This window comes from Thamnophis sirtalis, unplaced genomic scaffold (assembly GCF_051295495.1).
Source record: "Thamnophis sirtalis isolate CommonGarterSnake01/CBP01778 unplaced genomic scaffold, rThaSir2_p1.2 scaffold_1, whole genome shotgun sequence".
In the NCBI taxonomy this organism is placed as follows: domain Eukaryota; kingdom Metazoa; phylum Chordata; class Lepidosauria; order Squamata; family Natricidae; genus Thamnophis; species Thamnophis sirtalis.
The window spans coordinates 162,161,785-162,184,784 of record NW_028261381.1 but is presented as its reverse complement, the minus strand read 5'-3'; the positions used below and the strand labels follow the sequence as shown (position 1 = coordinate 162,184,784).

The window sequence follows — 23,000 nt, the reverse complement described above, 5'->3', positions numbered from 1 at the left end:
TAATCCTATTGTTCTTATTCATATATATTCATACATATAAAGTATATGCGTTGATTATATCACGATTGGTGCTTATAAACTGATTTCGCTTAGCAATTTTTAAAAATTAAAACATTATAGAAAAGTCACATAGGTTATAGCCTTGCTTTTTGCAAAATAGTTTAACAGAAAGTTCTCCCCGTTTGTTCTCTCCATGTATGTGACTTTTTTTTCTCATGTGTTGTACAAATTTGAGTATATACGTGTATGTGAATGTGTTTGTGTGTGAGAGAGAGAGAAGACAGGTGAGGTGGGGAGACCCTGGCTGGTCTTAGAAACATCACTTTGAGGAAAGGACCGACATTCCACCACGCATTGTCTCTGGTTGCCATGGTGTCTGTAATATTATTAGTTTCTGCTGACGTCAATCCTTCTGTGCCTCAATATTGGGGGAGGGTCTCCCTTTGAACAGCAGGAGACTCGTGCAGGGGTGGGGGCTTTTCATACTCCACTTTTTTCAGCATGCTTAACTCTTTGGTTTCAGAAATGTTGTTTCATGAAGGACAGTTGTTAATGCTGGATAGGGAATTTGCTAGCTCATAGCAACTTTGAAATGAGAAGGCTGAGTCCCCAACTCCAAAAGAGTATGTGCTTTTAAAAGGATTCACAAGATACAATTTCTCTATCTCCTCCTCTTACTTTTTGTCTTGAATTTAGATTTTGTAAAGCTTCATGGAGATGGAAGGTGCCATATTACATAATAGGACAATAGGGTTCTGCTCCTCAGATTAATAGGAGCAGAGATCTGGTTTGGTTTATGTTGATTCTTTGGAGATTTTCAAGATACTGTCACGACACAGTTTTTTTTTCCATCACAGTTAAAGGAAGTTCATAAAGGTCCTGGATCGTATCGTGAACCATCAAATCATCTAAGCTGTCAGCCTATATTCTGTTCCTTTCATTGCAGGGAATCTGTTTCTTTAGGGGAGCTTCCCTATTGTCATTCGTGAACTCAATAGGAATTCCCACAAGCTTCTGAAGAATTTGGGGGATCTTCATAACGGGACTTGTTCCATTGCTATTGTATTTTCTGTCTCCTCTAGACAAGCAGCATGAGGTGGAAATCCCAACCTCTGTTCCCAAAGAAAAAGACAAGGAGAAAAAGAAGCAGCCAATGTCACAGATCAGTGGTGTGAAAAAACTGATGCATGGCTCCAGCTTCAGTTGTGCTGTCATCCCTCGTTTTGGAGTAAAAACGGATCAGGAAGGGCCATTGGCTAAGGTGAGGAACGCCAGGCACCAGAAAAGACTGGAACAGAGAAACTGGCATGGTTCACTACGTATTGTAGTTGTATATACGTATTCTGAATTTTGTCTAAATGCAGGATTGATATTCAACATAAAGAAGTCCTTCCGCTGAAGCATTTAAAAACAAGTTTCTAATCTCCAAATTGCATAGCTTAATTACAGTAAGAGCGTTAACTGAAGACTACTTTGAATGGAGAGCTCTGTTTTTTTCCCCAGGTTTGCAGATTAGTTTGAAGGTTGTGGGGAGAGGGAGGGGATATGGAACAGGTAGCATTAATTGTGGCTCCACAGTTGTGGAACTCCCTTTAGTTGCTTCCTGTTGAGCCGTAAGCAAAAACTCTTTTTTTGGGGGGGGGGAAATAATTGTGCTGCTTGTTACGTGCATGGAAATTTGCCAATTTCGTGTTATTTTAATTGCTTACTCTTTCATTCTTATAGTAGTGTTTTTAAACCTGCTGTAAAACATCTTTGATTGTTCTTTTGATTGGTGGGCGAAAGAAGAAGGGCATCTGGCAGGGGCAACCAAGAGGAGGAAAGGAAGACAGGATTCTTTAGGGAAATAGAGGGAGGGAGAGAGGGAGGGAGGGAGAAATCCAGAGGGCAATGTTGGAACTCAAATAAAAACTGAGAAGAGGTGAAAGAACTATATCTGAGTGAGTGGTGAAATGGAAAAATAGAGAATGAAAGGAAAAATAAGGGGAGGGCAGTGGAAAATGGAAGCATATTTACAGAAGACAAACTGAATGGTTTGGAAGCAAAGGAACTAAAGAAAATGCAAGGAATTTGAAAGATAAGAAACAAGACAAGAACATGGCTTTCCACATACACACACACAGACCTATACAGTGTATATGTGTGAATATATAAAAATTTGGGAGCCATATATTCCCATTTCAGTTTTTGCAATACCACTTTGCTAAATGCTACCTCCTTTCAACTGAGCACAATATATTGTGAATCAGTACACTTAATCTTGCAATGTATCACAGTTCCTGAAAGTCAGTTTGAGGTTTTTGATGTACTTTCTCCGGCTTATTTTAATTGTCTTCCTACTGAAAGCTTTAGTAATTTTTTATATGCTGTTCAGTTATTTTATATGCTGTTCAGGTAAGTCTTCTTATTAGGAAAGTCAGGGAGGCATTTTGCTTCTACTTTTGTTACTTGGCAGAGTCCAACATTGTAGCAACCCCCCCTTTTTTGCCACCCCCTTTAGGAGCTAGAAGATGTGAACAAATGGGGCCTTGATGTATTCAAGATTGCAGAGTATTCTGGCCACCGCCCACTAACAGTCATCATGTACAGCATCTTCCAGGTGAGCTGACTCTTTTTCACAAAAAGTATCAGGTTCACAAAGTTGTTATTGAAATGTCAAAAGCTAAATGGCAGAAGAGAGATACTGCAGTTTTACCATTAAACAGGGTCATTGGCCTGGAAGAAGACTCCAAAGAAGTAGGTTAGCCTATATGTATATTGATTGATCAATAATGTAATGCGGGTACATTAGGTAAATAACGTTTTAGGTACTAATGGTCACTTCCACATTGCTTTGAAGCCTTAACGCATTTCGTTGTCATGCCTACTTTGCATCATACGGATTCACTTGGAAATTGTAGGGTGTTTTTTTGGGGGGGGGGAATTGTGGCTAGAGTAAGTGATTTATTCTGTCCTTGGCTAGTTCTGAAATCTCAGAAGAAAGGCCAGTTTTGGTTTCCTGAGTTCTTCCTCCAGCTCTTCTTCTCCCTCTTTCCCTGCTGATTTGACTAGGAAGATCATAGCAGCTTCCTTCTGTATTGTCCACCTTGTAGGAAAGGGACTTGCTGAAATCTTTTCAAATTCCTGCGGATACCTTCATCACATTCATGATGACCCTGGAAGATCATTACCATGCTGATGTTGCCTACCACAACAACATTCATGCAGCTGATGTTGCCCAATCCACACACGTATTGCTTTCAATGCCAGCTCTGGAGGTGAGTCTACAGAAGGCTTTATTTTGGGGGGTGGGGTGGGGGAAGCTTTGAAATAGGCTGGGAATGACAGTTGGTCTTACCTGAACTGTTATTTTAAGAGTTGTTTGCAGGATGGTCCAGAGATGGTATTATCACAGCCAATTGGCCTCGAGACTGGGTTGAAGCTGAAGCTACGCCTCTGAGCTCTTCCCTTCTGACTCCAGTTTCAATGTAGTGTGCGCTCCCGAGATCCTGAAAACAAGTCACAAAGGAGACACCTTCATCCACAAGACTGCCTACCTAAACCTGGGGTGGGAACTGGACCATCCTGCAAACAACTCCTACAATAACTCTATTCATTTGGGAGACTTTCTATAAGACAAGAACAAGCTGTTCAATTAAACCCTTACTAGGAGGATCTTTGAATTCTGTGATACTCAGAGAAAAAAGCTAATTCTTCCAAGGGAAAAAAAATTATGGCATGGCCGGCCAATTTCTCCATTGTTCTGTTAAGCTGTAAGAGAAGACACGTGTAGTTTATAGAATAATGGAATTGTAGCATCATAGAATTAAAAGCAACCTTGGGGGGTCTTCAAGTTCAACCCCCTGTTTGAAGTAACTTCCTATTTACACTGATACAGTGTGAAATCCCAGATATAGTGTTCCATTCATGTATTTATTGATTCCTTTCATCTTTTCCAATGCTGTTTCTTCTCCTTTCGTTCTCCCAGGCTGTTTTCACTGACCTGGAGATTTTGGCTGCCATTTTTGCAGCTGCTATCCATGATGTTGACCATCCTGGCGTTTCTAACCAGTTCCTGATAAATACCAGTGAGTGAATCACCTTTAATACCAAATTTCATTTATTCTTCGGGATATTAATACTCTCTGCAGTCTAATCTATCTTAGGTCTTATCCACACGGCTTAGGGTTTCATCTTACACGTCTGCTTTCCTCCTGTTACATCGGGAGGCATGTATGCCAACATGAAAGATGGCCCCACAGAGCTGGTTAATTTGCTGCCTGCACCCAATGTAACATTGGATAATTTTAGGAAGCCCTGCTGAGCTTCCACCTCCATCAGGAATCATTTAGCACCAAAAAATTGCTCCCTGCTATATGGCAAGGCAGGGCTGGAGGACTCTAGATCCTTCAGTCAGCTGAAATATTTTATGTAAGGGTTTCAAGGTCAATCTTCATTTCAATTCTTCATTTCTGTCCTATTAATGTTGAAATGTTGGAAGACTGAGAGGTTGATATTCCCATGGCAAAAAATACTCTAGAACAGTGCTTCTCAATCTGTGTGATCCACAGACACCTGGGAGACGCGATGTTACAGGAGGTCTGCGAAGGCTTGAAGAAATGTTATGATTTCAATCAAAGCAAATCACTTTATTTCCATTCTTCTGGAAATTGAGATTTATCCATAAGCTTATCCATTTTTAGCCATTTCCAGAAGACCTCTTTCCCCCCTGCTACTACCTCCTTACTTCTGATGGGAGGGTATCCTCATAAGCCACCAATGGTTCGGGACAAAATTTCAAAGAGATACCCAGACTGTAAATCTCTTCTTGAAGTAGCATTCATCTATAGTAAGAGTAGAGTATCACAGATAAATTTTGGAGTGGCCATCTTAAACTGGTTAATTCTTGGGGGGGGGGGGGATGCTGAACAAGTGGTTAATTCTACTGAATCAGTAAAGCACTGACTTTTCACATGCTTAAAAAGTTGTTTCAGTACCTATTAATGTGGACATAGGAACTGTTTCCCTCAAGCTGTTCTATGGTTTAACCAGGGCTAAAACTTACTACAAGGAATGGAAACTCAGGGATCAGTATTAGGTTTGAGGAAAGTGGGAGGCAAGACAAACAAAATAAAAAGGTAGAGTAATTTGACACGGAATGTTTTGAGGTCAAAAGTACAGTAAGTACTGATTAGAAAGTTCACATTATGTAAAGAGAAGCTGGCTGAAAACTCCATCTAGAACTTTATACTCCTGAAGAAACAATACAAATGGCTATTACACAACAAGAAAAGAAAATCCCCTGCGCATCTTAGCAGCAATTGATAACATACACCTCAAGCCAGAAATACCATTCTACTCTGGTGCCCGATAGCTGGCACCACATTGACAGGTTCCTTCTCCTTCCCCAACTCGTACCTGCATCTATGTAGGAGGACTATTTTAGAGCATTATAGTCACAAGAAGTGTCTCCTAAATCCAATTTAACTTGTAAGGTTAACCTGCTGAGCCCCCGTTTCAGTGCTGAAATAAAGATGAATTATAAATCATCTGACGCCTGGTAAGGCTCCTGAAATATTACACAGTAACTGGGAATGATGCGCCTCAATTCTTGCTTCCCTGCTTGCTTATACTGATCACTCTGTGCAAATATCAGAGGATCGGGGGCTAGCCATCAGAGTGCCCATTTTTTAAAAAGGTACCTAAGACCTGCCTGCTAATTATAGGCCTATTATAGCCTTTTAAATAAATAAATAAGTTCTAGGCGTGACCATTATACAACAAATTAGTTGTCTGATACTTCAACACCAGGCTGGATAATATACATCTAAAATCGGCTTAGTATTATATACTGCATTTACTGATTTTAGGTCCACATTCAATATAGTTCCCAGGAAGGATATGAATCAAGCTTATGAATACAGGTAGTCCTCTACTTACAACCACAATTGAGCCCAAAATTTCTATAGCTAAGGGTTGTTAATCACGTTTTGCCCCATTTTTCTTTCTTGCCATAGTTGTTAAATGAACCAGTGCAGCTATTAAGTTTAATAACATGTTTGTTAGGTGAAACTGGCTTGCCCATTGACTTTGGAGGTCACAAAAGGTGATCACATGACCCCAGGGCACTGCAGCCATCACAAATATGAGTCCATTGCCAAGCATCTGAATTTTGATCACATGACCATGGGGTGCTGCACAGTCATAAGTGTGAAAAATGGTCATAAGTCACTTTTTCCAGTGCCATTGTAATTTTGAATGGTCATAAAACAAACTGTTGTAATTCAAGGACTACCTGTACTACCATCAAAAGATGATAACCGTTGCTTATCCATAGCATTTATAAAAATTGTAGTATGAATTCTGTACACCGAAGAGATTCCAACTTATGCAGGAGTGAGCCAGGATGTATTTTATCTCCCTGCTGTTTAATTTGTACATAAGTCCACCCGTGGCTGAAATAACCAGAATACCACACCCCTAAACTAGCAAATAGATATATTGCAACTTCGTTGTATGCAGGTGACATTGTATTTCTATCACAAATATTATTTGGATTTAAATGAACTCCAGTTACTGCTCTGAGGAAGCACTTGAGATTAACCATAGTGAAACTAAGAAACCTAAACTGTGTGCCCGGAGGATAAATGGCCAGAGTATTGAATAATGAAATCTTTTAAGTGCTTGGGCATGGTTTTCCATAGCTATAACAAATACTTTGCACGTGAAAATTATATCACAGAAAATACTAAAAAAAAACAATGGCCGCAATTAAGTCTTTTTCACTTCACCAGAAGGGTGTAAGCAGCACTTCAGCAGCACTGAAGGCTCATGTACCACTACTTCTCAGTGCCCAACTAGGGTCTTACACTTCCTTTACTCGTCTTGAAATGACAAATCCCTAAGGTCTATATTCTAGGAAACCCTTGCATTCCAAATGTGGTATTAAGGAAGGAGGCAAGGAAGTTGAAACGGTTAATTGGATCTGCATCGTAGCATATTGGTTGAAGTTACTGTTCTTTGCCACAGATTTGAGTACTTTCTTTACTTGGGGACAATTACAAATCAATATGGTTCAGGACAATCTCACAAACACTTCAATATCTCAGCTGTCCCAGGGAAGTCTTCCTGATGATGGGTTATGAGTGTGCAAGTGCATTTAGACAACATATCAAATACCTGGAAGCTCCAACAGGAGCCTCTGTTCTACCTAAGAACATTTTTTTCTGAATAGTCAAGCCTCTTTTTACAAATCAGCAAGATACTGACCCACATAATAACAGTTTCCAAATCCCAAGGAGTGCTAACTTTAGCCTGTTCCAATGTTTTCTCCCCATTGCAGTTTAGAGGGCCAATACAAAAAAAAATCCCTATGAGCTGAAAATGTGCCCTCCCCCCAAGGAGTTGTTGAAACTAAAGCTCATGTCCAGCTGCAATTACTCTGTCTAAGGACTCAGGGACCTACTTTATCTCTCCTTACCTGGTAAAACACCCGAGAAATTCTGATTTATGTACCTTTGTTATCAGATCTGTATGATTCAATCTCCTTGAATGTAGTACGTTTTGTTATAATCCCTGGTAAAATTAGTCAGACTTGATTATTCACTGAGAAACCCATCACAATTGTAAAATGCCTCTTGTTTTGTTTTTGTTTTTATTTGTAATGTGTTAAAGTTTACAATTCTGTCAGGGACCGTAATAAAAATGTTATTCATAAATTACTGGGAGTGCAAATTCAGGGTTGTACCAGAGATCAGTATATAAGATATCATCTAAGTTTATTTTTAAATCAGACCAAAGGCCTGTGTAATTCAGCATCATTTGGAAAATACCTAGTAATCAGCAATCATACCATAAGCCTCAATGATCTAGCATCAGCTGCCTATGGGCTTAATTGACACCTAACATTTAAGTTGATGTTTAGAATACAAAATGTAAAACAAAAGAATGAACTGAACAAGTTCATTCTTGCTCAAATAATAAGAAATTATTTAGTAAGAGTTCATAGGCTTTGGTAGGTTATTTCAAACCCGTAGGTAAACTTTTTAGTTTCTTTACTTTACTGTCCTATTTCTTACTAAACTGAACAATTGTCACAATCCTAAACACTGCCTGCAAGGCTGCCTTTTAAACTAATGATGCTCCTCCTATTGTCTCTTTCCTTTCCTATTTATTTTTATTTGTAGATTCAGAACTGGCACTAATGTATAATGATGCATCGGTGTTGGAAAATCATCATTTGGCAGTAGGATTCAAACTCTTACAAGAGGAAAACTGTGATATTTTCCAGAATCTTTCTAAGAAGCAAAGACAAATGCTCCGGAAGATGGCCATTGACATGGTGAGAAGCTTTGTTGATCATGGTTATAATTTTGAATGAATCACAATATTTCAAGTGAGATGACAGGTGTTTATTGAAATGCATGAGACTGATTATTTTGATGTTGAAAGCTGTTTCAAGGAGATTGTTGTTTAAGAATAAATTAATCACATACCAGTAGTTAAGGAATTAGGATGAGATTTTACTATTTTAAAAGCTTGGCAGACCTGTTTGAAAGAAAAGTTCCTTTTATCTCTTGGGAAGTTTACATTTTTCCTAAGCTTACATTCTTCTCTTAGGAAGTTTCTGTTGTGCCATTTCCAATCCCCTGAAAAATAGTTGCTTGGCTTCGGTCAAATATAATGGAAATTCAGAGTACATTGTGGCTTCATCATTTGTGGGGGTGAACTTATTCAGAGTTGCAATTTTGTACTTAGAGGACATTCTAACCCTCATCAGGATTTAGGCAAGAAGATGAAAATCTAATGATCATTTTTATTCTTGGGGCTCTAATTAGAAAAAAAGCAATTTATCATTAATAGGGAATGGTGAATGAAACCCAAATACAACTAAAACTGTTAAACAAAGATCTCTATCAAACGCTCCAGATGATGTCCATGAACATGCGATTGAAACCCCATTCCATTTCTACATTTGTCATTTGCAGCATAGTCACCATCTTGGCTTTTCTAAAGAATATGAGGGAAATGAAGTGAAATGAAAAAAATATGTTGTGTGCATCTAAAACTAAAAATCCACCCAAACAGCTGCTTTAACATGCATTCCATTGTGAGTTGGCACAAATGTATGGTGGCATAAATTGCTTTGTCACAAAAGTTAATCTCTATTTACTCTAGGAACAGGCAGTGCTGTTCTGATAATTTTAAAATGGGACAAATTAAAGAGATCAAACGGTTGCACAGTTTCCATTCCTACCTGCTAAGTGGGAAGAATAATGGCCCATTTTTCTCCAGAATATTGGGATGAGTTTTATTTACAGGTAGTCGTCCTTAACAATTGGGAACAGAAAGTCTGTTGTTAAGTAACATGGTTATAAATTGATAAAAACACATGACTGCATTGCTGTCCCAGTTGTCATTGTTGAGTTAGGACTGTGAGGGTCATTAAGCAAGGACCTCATGTGACTGCAACTTGCAACTTCCTGACAGCTTCCATGTTGATTTTGCTTGTTTGGAAACTAGTCTGGCAGGGAGGGTTACAAACTGCAACCATGTGACCATGGGACACAGTGACAATCAGAAGTGTGGGCCAATTATCTGAAATGCAATCATATGACTGATGGGACACTGTGACCGCCATAACTTTGAAGATCTGTTGTAGGTACCATTTTTTTAACACCTTTGTAACCATTGTAACTTCAAACAAACACTGTACGAATGTTCATTAGATAAGGCCCACCTGTTTTCAGTTTTGATGCCACCTACCTCCATTAGTGTTTGAGTGACAGTAGCTATGAATCAATTATTTAGTACTTCACCTGAGCTAACATTGAAAATAAAATAAATACTCCTGGCCACCTTTGTTGATCTTTGCAATAAACCTACTGCTACCAACTCTTCCTCTATTCCCCATATTTAAAGAGTTTTCTTTGTTTAAAGAAAGGTCTAGTGATACAATAAGGAACCTCCAAAAGACCTGATGTGTGCTTTGATAAATGCCAGATTGCCAGTGCTCACAAACTGAGGGTGGGGGGGGTTAGCATGCCAAGAGCAATCAGATTCTGAGGGTGCCATGGTCACTAGCGAAGTGCTAGAAATTGTATGCAGCAGGGCTTAGGTTGAGAGAAGATGGTAAGCATCCCTGTAACACTGAATCAACTAACTACAAAGTGAAGTGGGTTCAGCTGTGGGCTGAGATAAACTGAAGATAATGTGGGAGATCTCCTTAAAAATGGCTAACTGGGCATCTTCAAGCCACCATTAGAAGGCTGTTGGATGAGTCCTATGAAAATTAAATTGAATTGATTACTTTATTTGGCCAAGTGTGATTAGACACACAAGGAATTTGCCTCTTGTCCAGAAGTTCCCAGGATACAGACAAAGTAACAGAATAATGGCCATCATCATCATCATCATACCAACAAGAGGGAAGTAAAGAAAATAATAAGATAATAAGGATAAATAATAATACTACAACCATACTACATGAGTAAATATACATAGACATTAAACAGCACTGTGAGAATTAGATATTCAGCAGTGATAACTGAATGATAGGAAAAAATGATGGCAGAATGATGGAAAAAGGAGAAAGGTTTAAAAGATCTGAATGAAGGAAGTAGGATCTGGTACAGAGCTGAGGAATACGTGAAGGAAAATGAATGTGCATATTTGATTATGAATGAAAAGATTAAAATGTAGTATGTCAGAATGAATTGGTGTCATCTAGTGGTGGTGGATGCATATGAAAATAAGTATCCATGTGTTGGTGACAGTTCATGTTACACTCTTCCAAATAGTAATAACATCAAACCCAGGGATTAGCGTTGGGGGAAAATGTGCAGTACTAAGAAAGTATGTAATCCAGATGTAAATTATTCTAACATCTAACATGAGTGGGTGGATGGGAACAAGATGCCAGGGTACAGAAAGAAGTGATAAAGCCATTTCAGAAGTTCAAGAATTAATAATAACAGTAATTATTTGGAGATTAGCTACTTAGAAAAAGACTTGGTTGTTTGAATGTGTGGTTTAAGCATAAGTCTATCCATAGATCTATATGGCTAAGGATTGAATCTAAATCTAAAAATGTGATTGATTTGAGAGTTTACAAAGCAAAAGCAAGAGAATTAGTGAAGATGATGAAAGATTCTGAATGTGATGCAGATCATTTTTGTAGAAAGGTTAAAAGTGGATCTTAGAATAGTGAAATTGGAGTGAAAGAATAACTAAAGGGAATGTCAGAGGCTGCATAAAATAACATTAAAAGATAGATTACACAAAAAGAATGGCAAGTGTATGTAAGGAAACAGTGAGAAACACTTGGAATAGAGTGAAAAGAATTATATTACAGAGTTCCACAGAAGTGTGTGCAGGTAAACTAATTGGACGTAAAAAAAAGGAATTTAGTGAAATGATTGAGTGAAAGAGGCAGTGAGTGAGAAAAAATACATACCAGAGGATGACTGCTGCAAAAAATAAGTACAAGGAAAAAATATATAATATGTTCTGACAGGAAAAAGATGGTTTATATAATACAGTCAGAGAACAAAGAAGGTTAAGATTAAAAGCGGCAGAGAAAAAGTGATATTAGTGATAATAAAAATGGTTTTAGAAGTAGAAGCAAGCTAAACAAGGAACTTTCAGCAGAGTAAAAGGAATTAACCATAAAAGTAATGAAATTATTGGGAAAGAACCTGAAGTGAAATTGAAATTGCAATATAACAAATGCAATAACTTTTAAGGTCTATGGGGAAATTGATGAAATGGAAGTTTTATATGGAGTGGGAATATGGAGAAATAGTGAGATTGAAGGTGTAGAGGGTACAAGTGAAGATGTTAAAAGGTAAACCTGGTTTGCTTAAAGAATGCCTAAGCAACTTTTTGACATGTGCAAAGACTATATCTGTATTTGAAATGTATTTGAAATTTGGAAAAATACCATTATTGTTTCCCTATAGAAGGGGAAAGTAGCAAAAATAAATGCCAAAATTGCGCCAAGTTAAGTTTTTTAAGTTGCCTCAAAAGATTTTTGGCAGAATTCTGATTTAAAAGGGTATAAGGTAGGGTGAGAAAAACTTGAGAAGTATACTGTGTCAAGAAGAGAAGGCAATCAGATTTCGGCTCTTCCGCAGGTCATGGGGAAACAAAGCTTATTTGGTTAGGAGAATAGGTCTGAATTAGATAATATTTTGCGTGAATAAGAGCGTGAAAGTTGCTGAATACAACAACAGCAGCACACGAATAGTCCTTGTTTAATGACAGTAATTGGGAATTTCCCTTTGCTAAGTAATGCCGTCATAAAGCATGATGACACATGACTGCATCACTCAGCAAAGGAAATTCCAACAGCCTCCATTGCTGTGGTTAAGCGAGGATTGTGGGTCATTATGTGAGGGCTTCTAATAAGCAAAATCAATGAGGTAGCCAGCAAGTCGCAAGTGAGGCTGGATGAGTGCCATGGAGTGTGGCCAGGTGACAGATGGAGTGCTGTGGTGCCACATGAGTGTGGCCAGGCAGGGGGATGCTGCGGTGTGAACATAGCTGGATGGGCGGGCATGCGCTATGGAGTCTGGGTGGCAGGCAAGTGATACAGAGTATGAGTTCCAGTGGTGGGTTTCAAAAATTGTTCGAACCTACTCTGTGGGTGTGGCCTCCTTTGTGGGAGTGGCTTGCCACCCATGTGACCGGATGGCAGTGGCTTGCCGCCCATGTGACCGGATATGTAATTATGAATTAGTACTTAGGTCGGTCCAAGTAGCTATTCAGAAACTCTGGCATTGAAGCATGCAAGTCTTAAAGCTGTCAAGTTACAAGATCCTTGCACCCCTAACCCTTTAGAAAAAAAACTAGGGGTCTTCAAACCTGACAGCTTTAAGACTTGTTGACTTCAACTCCCAGAATTCCTCCTCAAGTCACGTTGGCTCAGGAACTCTGGCATTGAAGCATGCAAGTCTTAAAGCTGTCAAGTTACAAGATCCTTGCACCTCTAACCCTTTAGCAGTGGTGGGTTTCAAAAAAAATTGGAACCTCTTCTGTAGGTGTGGCCTGCTTTCCGGGTCCACTGGTGGAACCTCTTCTAACCGGTCCGGTAGATTTGACGAACCGGTTCTACCGAATAGGTGTGAACTGGTAGGAACCCACCTCTGATGAGTTCCCTGAAATCTCTGTAGCAGGCTCCTCATGAGGAAAAATGGCAGAAGCAACTTCCCAGAGTGACTTGGGATTTCTTACTGTCTTCCCCATTGACTTTACTTGTGGGAAAGTCTCAAGTGGTGATTGCATGACCACAGGATGCTGCAAGGCAATTGTCAAGCACCCAAACCACAATCATGTGACCACAGGGTTGCTGCAACAGTTGGAATTTCAAGGACTGGTTATAAGTACCATTTTTCAGTACCATAACAACTTCAAACATTCACTGAGCGAGTGGTTGTTAGCCCAAGGAGTATCTGTATGTTTACAGTACAGCATTTATGAAAACATATGGAATGCTTAGCAAATGACTCAACACTGAATAAAGTTAGATTAGGATATAGAGTATGCTTTTCCTTTGACTGTGTAATGTATTTATTAACAACTGCTTAAAGATTGTTAATGGGTGATGTTAGAGAAATGTTGTTTGTGAGTATGTGTCAGCGTTCCAAATATCATCCAAAATTAGATCAGCGTTCAAGGCAGAGCTTTCCTCAAGGTTCCAATTTATTAAGAGAGACATGTTGGTACATCTGTGGAAAACCCGAATCTGAAAGCTTCCTGGCTTTCACACCCAGTTGAAAGTTCATCCTCTTTCCCCACACCCACAAGTCTATCCCATGATCCAATCTTCCACTGCCATGCTGGCATTTCCACCCATCTAGTTCGGGTCAGGTGCAGAGGTGCGGAGACAAAGAATGACCTTGAGCTTCTAGAAAGGAACGTTTTATTTTGACAACACATTCTAAAATTCTATTCCTTACTATTTCCCCTCCCAATTACCCCCTAATGAACTGGCATAGTAAAAGAATAGAGAGTGTGGCAGGCCAAAGATCCTAAAAGGAATATGACTGCAGGCCTGACAGTATGATTATACAAGTATTTATATATGAGGATGATGCTATGTTGTTGGTTAATAATCTGAATGATTTGCAGTGTATGTTAGACTGTATGATGTAACAAGGAATATAATTCTGAAAATCTGAATATGGATTAAAGAATATTAGTTGTCTTTGACAGAGAATATAGAGGAAATGATTTTAAGTTGCGCTTGTCAGAAGAATCGTAAATTGAATGCAGTGGGAATGAGTATGGATTAAAATGTGTGCTATAAAACAAGAAGTAAGGATTTATATAGGCTAACTGAATGTGGATTAAATACAGAAATGATTGGCCATAATGAAACAAATATTTCAAAGTGGTTTGGTCACAGAGAGGGAATGAATGAGGATCAAATCACCAAATGAATACATGAAGAAAGGGTGAATGGATTGAAAGGAAGGGTGACACCGAGAAAATCATGGTTGGATGCAATTGATGAGAACATGAAAAAGAGCAATGAAAAGTTTAAAAATAAAATGGATATGATGGAAGTAAAGAAGACATGCAAGAATGGAAAAGTATAATAATGATGTAAGCTTTAGCAAGGCTTTTTTACTCCTCTTTAAGAATTCTTTAAATTCTTGGACTTCCTCCTATTTTTTATTACTTTTCTTACTCTGTGTAACATTGCTTTACTAGGATTGGTGTGTTTGAATGCGTGAATAAATGCCTGCAGACATAAGAAAACTCTCCCCCACTCCTGAAAATATGTGTTAATTTTTTCTTGTTTCCAAACTGGTACTTTTTTTTCTCAAGTGACTCTTGTGTCTTCTTTCTAGTATTCTTGAAAATGGGGAGAGGAAGACAGAGAAATAATTTTTGTATTTGTGGTGGGGGGTTATAAACAGGTGCTGGCAACAGATATGTCAAAACATATGAATCTTCTGGCTGATCTGAAGACAATGGTAGAGACCAAGAAAGTGACAAGCTTGGGAGTCCTGCTTTTGGATAACTACTCCGATCGCATTCAGGTAAGGCACTAAGGAGCAAGGATAAAATGGAGAAGAGCACATTTCAGAGATGTGAATCCCAAGCTCAATTCATACTTAAATAGAGTTAGACCTGAGCTCGAGATTTTGTGGCTAGTTATTAAAACCATGAAAGTCAAATGATAGTTCTATCGAGGTCCTCTTGTTCAGAACTTAATGTTATTAAGTTCAAAGAGCACTATTAGCGAGTGCATAAAAGATGTGAATCAACTTAAAATATATTTTTGAATATATTTTTATTATTTTTACATTTAAAACAATGCAGTACCGCGAAGTCAAAGTGACCATACATTCACATTATATATAGCTAGTCTCAACCATTAACTATTAGCCTACTTAATACATTGTCTATCCTTCTGTCCAATCACAATATATACAGTTTGTCCCAGTCTTGTCACCTTGTCTTATACCAATCATAAAATCTGTTCCAGACTTCAAAATATTCTGATTCCCCTTTATTTTTAACTTAAAATATATTTTTAATATCTGAGTTTGTTGCTAAGAAAAATAATAGACAAGAGTCAGAGAAATGAATGAAGCACATACATACACTTAATTATGAAATATTATTAATCTCCCCGTCGAGATACGCACCCTCACCACCGTCCAGGCCTTCCGCGCAGCCCTCAAGACCTGGCTCTCCCAACAGGCCTGGGGATAAGTCCTTAATTTGCCCCACCCGAGTGTTGAATGTAGAATGCATGTTGTGTTTTTACTACTTATCTTGTTTTTATATTGTTTATTGTCTATTGTACCCCCTCCCTAATGGTTGTAAGCCGCCCTGAGTCCCCTCAGGGAAAAGGGCGGCCTATAAATTTTAATAAAATACCTAAAAAAAAAAAAATTAATAAAATTGAAGTTCTGTAACGTATTAATTGTGAAGATAAGACTTCCAATGATATTTCCTCCTTGGTATGTTGATTTGTGATGTAGTTCTACTGTAAATGTTATGTAATTGTTTTATCTTCTCCACAGGTTTTGCAGAATATTGTACACTGTGCAGATCTCAGCAACCCCACAAAACCACTAGAGGTTTATCGCCAGTGGACGGACCGAATCATGATAGAATTCTTCCACCAAGGAGATCGTGAGCGGGAGAAGGGCATGGAGATTAGCCCAATGTGTGATAAACACAATGCCTCCATAGAAAAGTCTCAGGTGACACTGCTAGTAAAGTTCAGGTTATAGATGGCATGGGGATGACAGCTGTTTAACTGTGGGTGGGTTTTTTGAATTTTCATGCTAAAGTGATATAAAATACAAAGCTAAACACAAATGCATGAAAAAGCTATGTATATCAACATAGCCATCAATAATTTTAAAAATCTCTTGAATGGAAGTGAGAAGGCGAAAAGCAAACATTCACAGTCAGAGCATTTTGAGCTAGGAAACTTTTGCTTGTATACCTCTGGTGTTTGCAACTATAGAATTGGAACTGGAGGAGGAATTCGATACAGACTTATAAATAATAGGGCAACAAAATTAGCATATTTAACATTCTGTGTTATTTTTCTTCTGCCAGGTGGGATTCATTGATTATATTGCTCATCCGCTTTGGGAAACCTGGGCTGATTTAGTTCATCCTGATGCTCAGGACATTCTGGATACTTTAGAAGACAACCGAGAATGGTATCAGAGCATGATTCCTCACAGTCCTTCACCTCCCCCAGATGCATCAGATTTAGAGAAAAGTGGAGGAGACAAATTCAAGTTTCAGCTTACTTTAGAGGAAGAAGATGGAGAAGAATCAGATATTGAACCAGAGATTGAGAGCCCTTTGGAAGAGGATAATAGTGAATCCAAAACCTTGGGGACAACCGATGATTCAGAATCTGCAAACGAGCCATTGCCTTCTCCAACAGACAAATTGGGCAGCCCCCACAGAAACGTCCTAATCAAACAAAAGGGTGCACTGAACTTTGACAACCAAAGAACACTTTTACAGACGGATAGTGGTTCCATAGCAGACCCAGCTGAGTTAGCAAGAAGAGAGAGCCTGACTGATGCACAATCATGTCTTGACATGGAAGGAAATATCACCTTTTTGCCTCTTGGGACGTAGTGAAGGGAAGGCCCGATGATGATTACATTCTGGCAGGGCCAGAAGGGGATCACCCCAAATCTTGCTGCCAGCACACCTATGATTTCACTCCCCATTGTAAGGGAGTGTTACTATTAACATTTTCTTCCTCAAAGAAATCTGTAGCTTGAACCACATTATTTGCCCAGGTGGCGAAATATCAGAGATCAGACTATGCCTGTCATGTCTTCCTTCCAGTGTTGCTACTCAGCATCTGAGTTGTACCTGGCAAATGGAAAAATTCTTCCTGCTGGACTTGTCACTATCACTAATTTCTTATTTTGGTTTCGACTTGGAAATAGTCTGCATCTTGTTTTAAGAAAGCCCAGGTGGAAATACAGCTTTTAGTTCAGTGTAATGTTTTGCCTGAAGATAAACACAGGTTCAGTCTCTGACATCTTTAGTCTTCTTTTTTAAGAGGTTCTAGGCTGCGGGGGGGGGGGGGATTTGGACTGTCATCCTGGAAAACATTTTCAAATTAGAGCAGACAGTACTTGGTTGGACAAATGGTCGGACTTTTTGTAGTCCTACACTTTCCAATCATGCAAATTTAATTTGAGGAAAGGTTCTGTATGATCCTGCTGAAAATCAGGATAATATAGTGGGCTTGATGGACCAATGATTTGACCCAGCAAAAAAGGGAATCTTAAAATGACATGCTACTGCAGAAAAAGGGGAATTGTGCAGATAAATATTATATTTGCTTTTCTCAAGTGTAATAAAACCAGCATCCTGGGAAGTGTGATGGGATGCTATCAAGAGATACAAAATTCATCCTGCTGGATGCATTTGGCATCAAATTCCTGACACTCAAACAAGAAGGCCTTCTTTCACACTGCATGTTGCCTCAATCTGGCAGCTGCATTGAAAATTGCCTCCTTTATGTTAATCTCTTAGATACCTTTTCTCCCACATGAAAATATTTATAGAAAGTGATAAGCCAATTTCTGCAATATTCAGAAGCCCTATAGAAAAGGGACTACAGATTTTGTTTTATTTTTCCAGTAAGGTGGGGAAATCCTATTGTTTTAAATTATGTTTATTTTGTGACATGTATTTATCCATAGCAGCTGTAAAGAGTAAATAATTCATGTTTTTTTTAAAGGAGGAAAGTATTGTGATGCAGAAATAGGTAGTCAGTATTTTAAAAAAAAATTAATCTTCCCAGCAATTTCTAATATAAATCGACTATAGTAAGTGGCAGAACTGCTTGCTATACAAGGGTAATTGGAAGTTTTGCTAATTTTCAAATTAATGGGGGGGCAGACTTGAACTTGATAAATTGTTTCTTCTGACATTTTAATCACTTTGACTTTTTCCTGTGAAATGTCCCAATTTGTTGGGGCTACAGAGTGTGTGTAGCTTCTTTGCCCCTTTCTCCTAAAAGGAATGGGAGAAGCTATCCCAAGTGATGTGTTCATATTAGACTACTCATAAAAGTTTTGTGTGATATGTACACTATTTATTTTGGATCTGTTGATCATTAACATTTTGCTGAAGAAAAAGCCCTTTTATTTTTAAAAGGCATGTTAACTTTCTTTTCTAAATGCATAGAATTGTTTTGTTTTAATAAGCTGGTTTTCTGACATTAGGGGAGAAGCAATTTATGTCAAATTGTGAAAAAATATGGATTTAAACATTTACTCCCTATTTTCAGTATTCAAAGAAATCTATTATTTTGTTTTTTTCCTGAGTTATCTGGATCTTCACTCCATGTATTTTGCAGTTCACAAAAGAAGATTATTGCAACACTGAATTTGCTCAAATCAAGTTAGAGATCCATGCATTAAAGGATCTGTCCTATTCCAGAAAACACTAGATAGTACTCTATCCATTGATTTTTCCCCTAGAAGGCTTAATCTGCTGATTTGAAGAGATAGATGCATTTTGTTCTTTTACTGTACTGTTTTGGATAAATAATGCAGTTCTATGGAGTCTCAAAAAGAGACAGGGTTGGTTGAAATAAGGGAATCATTAGCCAATGCAAATAGCAGATAAAACGTACGAATAGACAAATGAGATTTAAAGGTTCATTTGTAAAATTTTGGTGAGGCCAGATTATGATTTAAGGAGTTTAAACTGCTAAATGATTATAAAGCTAAGGTGGTATCTCCATCTACTATATTTATGTATTAGAAATCCAGGGAGGGTGCAAATGGGGATGATTCTATGCACCAAAATGATATTGTCTCTCATCTTTTTTCCCCCCATATACAGTACCTCTTATGAAAGGCCGGTTATGCATTACTACTGGGAAGGCTACCACTTTTAATTTATTTTCAGCAAGTATTTTTTTGTTCTTTTTTAAAAAAAAATTTTTTTGTAGCTTTATGCTTAATAATATTTTGATGTGTAATAACCTCACCAATGGTTGGTTCAGGCAAATTTTATTGATAGCAATTGGTTTAACTGTGATTTGCACTCAAAAATGCTGCATTATGTGTGTGCAAATGTATAAATATATATATGTTGAATGTTTGTTTGTATACACATGTATTTCACAATGCACTTTGAGTTTGCTGAGCTGCCACTGGGGCCTGGCCCTACAAATTGAGTTACTGTTTCTTTGTGAAATAAGTATTGTAACCACAGAGAACATATTGACATTTTTATCTGATTGTCTGGTTTTCTTTACCCCATTAAGTGTTTTCTGGCAACACCTTTTCTTTATATTGTATTTACATGTTAAAATGAAATGTTTGGCTTTTTAAATTGTACTATAAATCTCCAGAGCTTGAAAAAAATCCCAGTCCTAAAGAAATCATAGCAACACAGCATTTGTTAGTAGGAATAATAACTACAGGAGAGAAGAGATACTGCCATAGGAGTTTAGAATGTGGAAATTGTGGATGAGATGTGAACGGAGTTAATCCAAGATAGAAAGATAAATCTGAGCAAAGAAATTAGAGGAGAGAGAGAAAGATTATATGGTGATGCTTGATCAAGGTTTAGGCAAAAAAAGCAAAAAGATATGATAAGAACTTAACCCAACTGATTCAGGAAAATTAGAATCATTTAGAACTGTAAGGAAATAATGCTCTCCTGTTTGTAAACAATATTTTATAACATCATAAGGAATTATTTTCAAAGGGTAGAGGATTGAGTGTTATGGCATGTAAAATTTTCAAAGTAACTGATGCAAAATTGTGTGAAGCTCTGAAAAAACAATAATGACTGCTTATTTCCCATAAGCCAGGTCCTTTTTTCCTCCTAGCAAATCTATCACTGACAAGCCTAACTCCCAAATAATGTAAATATTTAATCCCAAAGCATAAAGCTTATCTCTCATCTGTGCTTGCCTGTCTCTTGTATGTCCCTCAGTGCTCTTGATTTATACACACACATCGTACATGTACATCTGCCTAGTTTCACAAAATACACTTGCCTTCTTGGGGGCTGATTATGACAGTGATCCACCAACTACATTTCATTTCAGGTCCTATTTGTTTCTTTCACAGATTACATGGTGGAATTATAAGGGAATACCGTATAATTAAACGGCCAAGCAAGACTCAAATCAAAACTTTGATATCGGATTTTGGAAGATATTGTAAATAAGATTTAGCAAAGCCCACAGAACACAAACACACCATGAAGTTAGATGGGGATGATACACTTGCCTTTATTTAGACCCACAGATGCACTCAAAACTCTACAAAACATTTTTATGCCATATTTTTTTCTTTAAGCAGATATTATGGAGGTGAAAGAAAAAGAAAAAATGTAAAAGAACAGAATCATGGCAGTGGATTTACAATCACTTTAGTGATTATTCAATTTTGGAATGCATTTGAGCTTGCAGAAGGTCTTTCAGCATATACTGTAACAAGGTGGATCTCTTCCTTGTTTCCTGTATTTTGCTAACATTGCAATCTGTGTGCCCCATAACTAGTTTGGGAACCATACAACAAGTATGTTTGAGGTGTTCCCACTCTTTCTTTTTTTTTTTAAAGTGATATCAAACAGTCTCAAAAAAATTTACTTCAGCAACATTCAGAAGTTTTAAAATGGTGTTATGTTGCCATCTAATGGTCACACACAGTCTTGGGCATGCAGTTGACTTTCTATATCTTAGGAGATACTATACACTTTCTGCATGTATCTCTCACTATGATCCAATCATCCCACTGTGGTTAGGAATAATTTGGTTTTATTATACGTGGTGATTTATGAGGCAGATGAGCTAAATCTATTAAAGCTCAGGACATATTTATGGAATTTTGCAGAGTAATGAATGAAAGTTCTAGCAAGATAACTGTTGGATCAGGTGAATGGATGAGGCAGACTCAGGCTTCAAAGTTTTCTAATGATATTCTTCATAACAAAACATAAACTTAATAGAAGGGAAATGTTGATCCTAGCCTTCTCTATCTAGATGCTCAAAACATTTTTTTTGTAAATTACTTAATGGAAAAATTGTCAGTTACAGTATTTTACTGAAGCAGCAGCACTACAGATACCATACAACATGGATGGGCTGGGTTTTATTAGGAGCCCTGGTGTGCAGTGGTTAGAATGCAGTATTGCAGGTTAACTCTGCCCACAGTCTGGAGTTCGATCCTGAGGGGGTTCAAGATTACTCAGCCCTTCATCCTTTTGAGGTCAGAAAAATAGAGATCCAGATTGTTGGGGAAAATATGCTGACATTGTAAACTGTCCATGGAATGCTGTAAAGCACTATGGAGCGGTATATATGTCTAAGTGCTATTTATATTTGTTTGTTTTTTCTCACTTTCCTGGCCATGATTGTCTTGGCCCATTTTCACAACAGCAGAAAAACGTGCTAGCATTTTCAAATACTTTTCTCATACTATATGCATTTTATACACATTTGTTACTGTGAGCATGTTAGTAAATAATTTAGTAAATAAAATACATCGGTCTATGCCTTTTTTCATTAACATGTGTTTTATTGTTCACTTCACTTTATAATATATCCATTTTATGCATATTTTTGAGTGGTGAATTACATCACCAATTCAGAGGGAAAAAAACACCACATCTAATTTGCATACATATTCAACAGGTGTAAATTTATATAAAAGTTCAGATTAGATAAATCTCTCCTAATCCTACAACTTAACTGACTTCTCATTTCATATTGAACCTCCAATAATGATAACAATTCAAACATTTTTATTGCCGCTATAATTCTTGCCCTATTGCTAATTTTTTTGGGGGTAGATTGATGTAGTGATTAAGACACCAGGTTAAAAACCAGCCAGGGGACTATGAGTCCAAGTCCTGCCTTGGGAACAAAACAAGTAAGATGACCTATCTCAGATCTTGAAAGGAGGCAATGGCAAACCATTTCTGAAATCTTGGCAAGAAAATTGCAGAGATGTGCCCAGGCAATCACTAGGAATCAAAACTGATTTGAAAGGACGGACACACACAGGCACACAGACACAGACAGACACGTAAAATGTAACTCCTTGCTACTTACTATCTACTGGCTACTGCAATCTGGATAATGTAATGCAGTCCTGTTGTATGGTAATAGCTTTAAATATCAATAATTTAATCACTGATCTCCAGTGAAGAATCATTGTTTATGACTGAAGCGTTATCAGCACTGATTTTCAAAAGGACTGTTTATCCTGTTTTAAAGGCCACATAGTGTATGTCAAGTAAATAAAAAATGCTGACATATATTCAGCTTCTAATATAGCAAACCTATAATCTAATATCAGAAAGCAGTCTAAAATGTTTTCCCTTCAGTTTAAATAGCATATTTTGCAAGGGGTAAAATGCAATTAAAAAAAGAAAGAAATGGCTAACTCCATTTTTATGATCCCCAGCCCTTCCCTGCAAACAGTCATCTTGAGGTAAATCGCAAACTTGTTTTACAGCTATGAAATCTATACAACCCATAC

The 23,000-nt window shown here is 37.8% G+C and overlaps 1 protein-coding gene across 1 annotated transcript in view; it reads left to right on the top strand.

Moving 5' to 3' along the window:
* PDE4C (phosphodiesterase 4C) overlaps positions 1–20,418 on the top strand; it is a 65,753-nt gene extending 45,335 nt beyond the window's left edge. Inside the window, exons 8-15 of the mRNA XM_087702135.1 lie at positions 1,083–1,261; positions 2,501–2,599; positions 3,093–3,257; positions 3,968–4,067; positions 8,166–8,320; positions 14,904–15,026; positions 16,020–16,202; positions 16,567–20,418. Coding sequence (XP_087558261.1) covers positions 1,083–1,261; positions 2,501–2,599; positions 3,093–3,257; positions 3,968–4,067; positions 8,166–8,320; positions 14,904–15,026; positions 16,020–16,202; positions 16,567–17,106 — 1,544 coding nt within the window. The 3' untranslated portion in view covers positions 17,107–20,418. The remainder of the gene's footprint in view (positions 1–1,082; positions 1,262–2,500; positions 2,600–3,092; positions 3,258–3,967; positions 4,068–8,165; positions 8,321–14,903; positions 15,027–16,019; positions 16,203–16,566) is intronic.
* Positions 20,419–23,000: the final 2,582 nt, after the last annotated feature.